We start from the raw sequence: 3,258 nt of genomic DNA, 5'->3' as shown, positions 1-3,258 counted from the left end.
CTGAGGGGCTGACATCCCAGAGCGGGGAACCAGAGGGTCTGGTGGCTCCTGGAACTCTCTGCCTGTCTAGCAGACCCCATTGGACTGGCTGTACAGAGTGATGGACCCTAAAGGCCGGTTAAACCTAAGCCCTCAAGGCAGGTGGGCCCTGTACCTGTCACATGATGGGGCACAGCGCAGGAGGGTCACTGCAACGTCAGTGGGGTGTGCATCAGTCAGCCTCAGGATGTCCATGAACAGCCTGTCATCTGGAGGCACTTTGGACACAAGCCTCTGGTGGATGTTCCTAACAAAGCCTGGCACCTGGAGAAGGCACAGAGAGATTTGGAGAGCTGTCAGAGCAGACACTTACCCAGCTTCCCCTAAGAAGTGCTTCCCTTCCCACTACACTGGGCTGGCCTCAAAGGCTGAGGAGGCCCAGTGGACCTGGCTTGGGGCCCCACATGATTCCTGGGGGGACTCAGCCCTGGCCACAGGCTGCTTACTTGACTCGGACTGGACACAACTCTCTCCCCAAAAAGATCCAGGCTGGGAGCAGAAGCTATGCTCTGAGTGGACATGGGGTCAGACTCTGCCGCAGCCCTGGTCAGCATGGTGATCATCTCTCGACACCTAGTGCCTGTAAGGTTTGTAAACATCTGCAAAAGAAGGGACAATAGGGAAGAGAGGGATGATCCATTGAGTGCTCCAGCCATGATTCTTGGCTGAGAAGGTGGGGATGGCTCTCAGTACCTGGCCTATAAAGCGCCAGCACCTATGGGCAAAGTTCTGCTCTTGTGTCCGATCCATGGCTGCATCTGGCAAAGAGCAAGCACAGCCAGAGCTGAGGAGCTGCAGGAGAGGCCAGAGAACACAGCCCAGCCCTGCGCCCCCCAGGCAGGGACAGCCCTGGGATAGCCAGGGGGTGGAGCACGAGTTCAGGGGGTTCAGTCCCAGTCCCTCTTCTGTCCTTTCCAGGGGCATGTCCACAGGGGATGGGATGGGATGGGATGGGATGGGATGGGATGGGATGGGATGGGATGGGATGGGATGGGATGGGATGGGATGGGATGGGGCCAAGCTGGCTGCAGGCACCAGCCCTGTGGCCCAGCTCTGTCACTCACCCTTCTGCAGCAGTTGGAACTGCTCCATCTCATTACGTTGCTGAGGTGGGGCAGCACCAGGGCCTTTTTCCACCTTCTTGGGTATGCTGGGGGGTCTCTGTTCCATGTCAATGTCTGGATTTATGGCTACTTGCCAGAGAGATGTCTTAGAAAAGTTCTGGGTGAGCAAGTGCTATAGCTGTGCCTTGAAGGGACCTACAACAGAGAAGCCTTGGCAAGGTTGCAGGACAGTAAGTCCTGCAGTCTGTCCTCGAGGGCTCCTGCCACAGTGACAGGAGACATTTTGTAAAGGCTCTCTGTCAGCAAGTCCTGCAGACTGCCCTCCAGGGCACCTGCAAAAGAAAAACCTTGGGAAGGCTATGGGTCACCACGACCCACAGTCTGGCCTCAAGGTCACCTGCAACAGTAACACCCTGGAAAAGCTCCAGGTCAGCAAGGAATGAGTTGGCTGTGTGGGGGCTCCTCACGGCACCGCTCTGTCCCGTCCTGTCCTGTTGTGTGCTCCAAGCACTGTGGCGTGGCTGCATTTCTGCCAGCCCCTATGTCAGCATGTGTCACAAAGGGCCCTGGGACACCCTGTCCCATTCCATCCCATGGTGACCATGCTGCACCACGTCACAAAGAGCCCTTGCACACACTGGCACATGCCCTGGCAACACCCCCTCCCCACCCAAGCTTCCCCAGCTTGCAAGGAAGATGTTCCCTCGAGTGTCTAAGACAGCCATTGAGGAATTTCAGGAACAGTTAAAACAATAAGCAGATGCTCCTATGGTCTGCCTGCTCAGGGCAGCAGAAGGAGCCCCCACAGCTGCCGACGCAGCTGCAGCAGGAAGGGCACAAGGCCTTCCACAGAAGCCGAACATGCATTGGGGTCTGTGCTCCTTCCTGCAGGCGGCTGTTGGCAGGAGCACCTGGAGCAATTGATGGCAACACTTGGTATCTGTCAGAAGGCAGAAGCTGTTGCTCCTTCCTGGAATGATTTTTGCTTGGAAGTGATTATCTGCAGCACAAAACCACCATCCACTGTTGACTCTCAGAGGACAATTAGATTCTTACAGAGATACTGTCAAGTTTCCTTGTGTTCTTCTGACTGGTTTTCTTACTTTCTGGAAAAAACCATCAGCCCAGTCTCTGATGCTCAATGCTCCACTTGCTGCCTACCTGGCTGCGGCCAGCAGCTCATGCCCAAACACAACTGGGTGCCTGCTGGGCAAGGGAATGGACAGGCATGAGCAGTGATTTTCCCTGGTGAACAAGGGAGGTACCTGGGGAGGTGCAGAGGATAGGGATAACTCTGTGATGTGAGAACCTGCTCTGTGTCTCTAATTATGGGCCCAGCACCATGAAGAAGCAGCCAAGACAAGCACTGGTAGCAGACATGTCCTGCCACTTTCTGCTGTTCGAAGGACATGGAAAACACCTGTTCCCACGGCTCCAGAAGACTCGATCCAGGCACAACAGAGGGCTGTCCAGTGGTAGGGAACGGCCTCCAGCAAGACCAGAGCAGAATCCTCTACCAGCAGAGCCTGAGCTTGTGACCTGGGCCATCTGTTCAGCAGACACCAAAGTGCTTACTTCCCTCCAGCCCTGAACCTCAGCCACGAGTCCCTGCTTTTCTTCAGCATTTTCTTCTGCTGCTTATTCCTTTGTTCTGAGGAAATTCTGCATTTAGAGTTTAGAAGCTCATGCATGTGTCTTTAAGGTGCCTGAATGGAGGAGAGGGTCAGCAGCTGCAGCGCAGGGCTCGTGTCCCACCAAAGTCTCTAGCGATGGCACCAATGCCGGTGCCTTGGGACACCTGACTGTGGAAGGTGAGTCTGCCCTCAAGCACGGCCATTGAAGTCAGTCAGGGGCACAGGCTGCAGCTGAAGCTGCCAAACATCGCTGTGAGGCTGGCAAGGCAAGAGAAAGCCATTGTGACCGCTTTCCCTGACGCCTTTTGCCAAACCATGTAAAATTGTGCCCACAGTATCCCCTCTTTTGGCATCCTGGTTGCTGTAGATACCTTGCTGAGGAGGTACAGGCATTCTGGGTCCTGCTGTTCCTGTGCACACTCTGGTGCTTTTTCTCTGGTGTCCAGAGCGTCTTTGGCAGCAGCGACTCTGCAGGCCAGCTTGAGGAGACATCGCCATCCTCCCCATGGTGGCAGCAGCTG

General features: G+C 55.5%; 1 protein-coding gene across 1 annotated transcript in view; it reads right to left on the bottom strand.

Annotated features, from left to right (window-relative positions):
- MROH9 (maestro heat like repeat family member 9) overlaps positions 1–1,659 on the bottom strand; it is a 5,245-nt gene extending 3,586 nt beyond the window's left edge. The window contains 4 exon segments of the mRNA XM_017728387.1: positions 155–303; positions 486–638; positions 733–797; positions 1,104–1,659. Coding sequence (XP_017583876.1) covers positions 155–303; positions 486–638; positions 733–797; positions 1,104–1,209 — 473 coding nt within the window. The 5' untranslated portion in view covers positions 1,210–1,659.
- Positions 1,660–3,258: the final 1,599 nt, after the last annotated feature.

Source organism: Corvus brachyrhynchos, unplaced genomic scaffold (assembly GCF_000691975.1).
Source record: "Corvus brachyrhynchos isolate BGI_N302 unplaced genomic scaffold, ASM69197v1 scaffold1013, whole genome shotgun sequence".
Taxonomy (NCBI): Eukaryota; Metazoa; Chordata; class Aves; order Passeriformes; family Corvidae; genus Corvus; species Corvus brachyrhynchos.
Note: the sequence above shows the minus strand (reverse complement) of the source record. Positions and strands in the feature narration are given on the sequence as shown.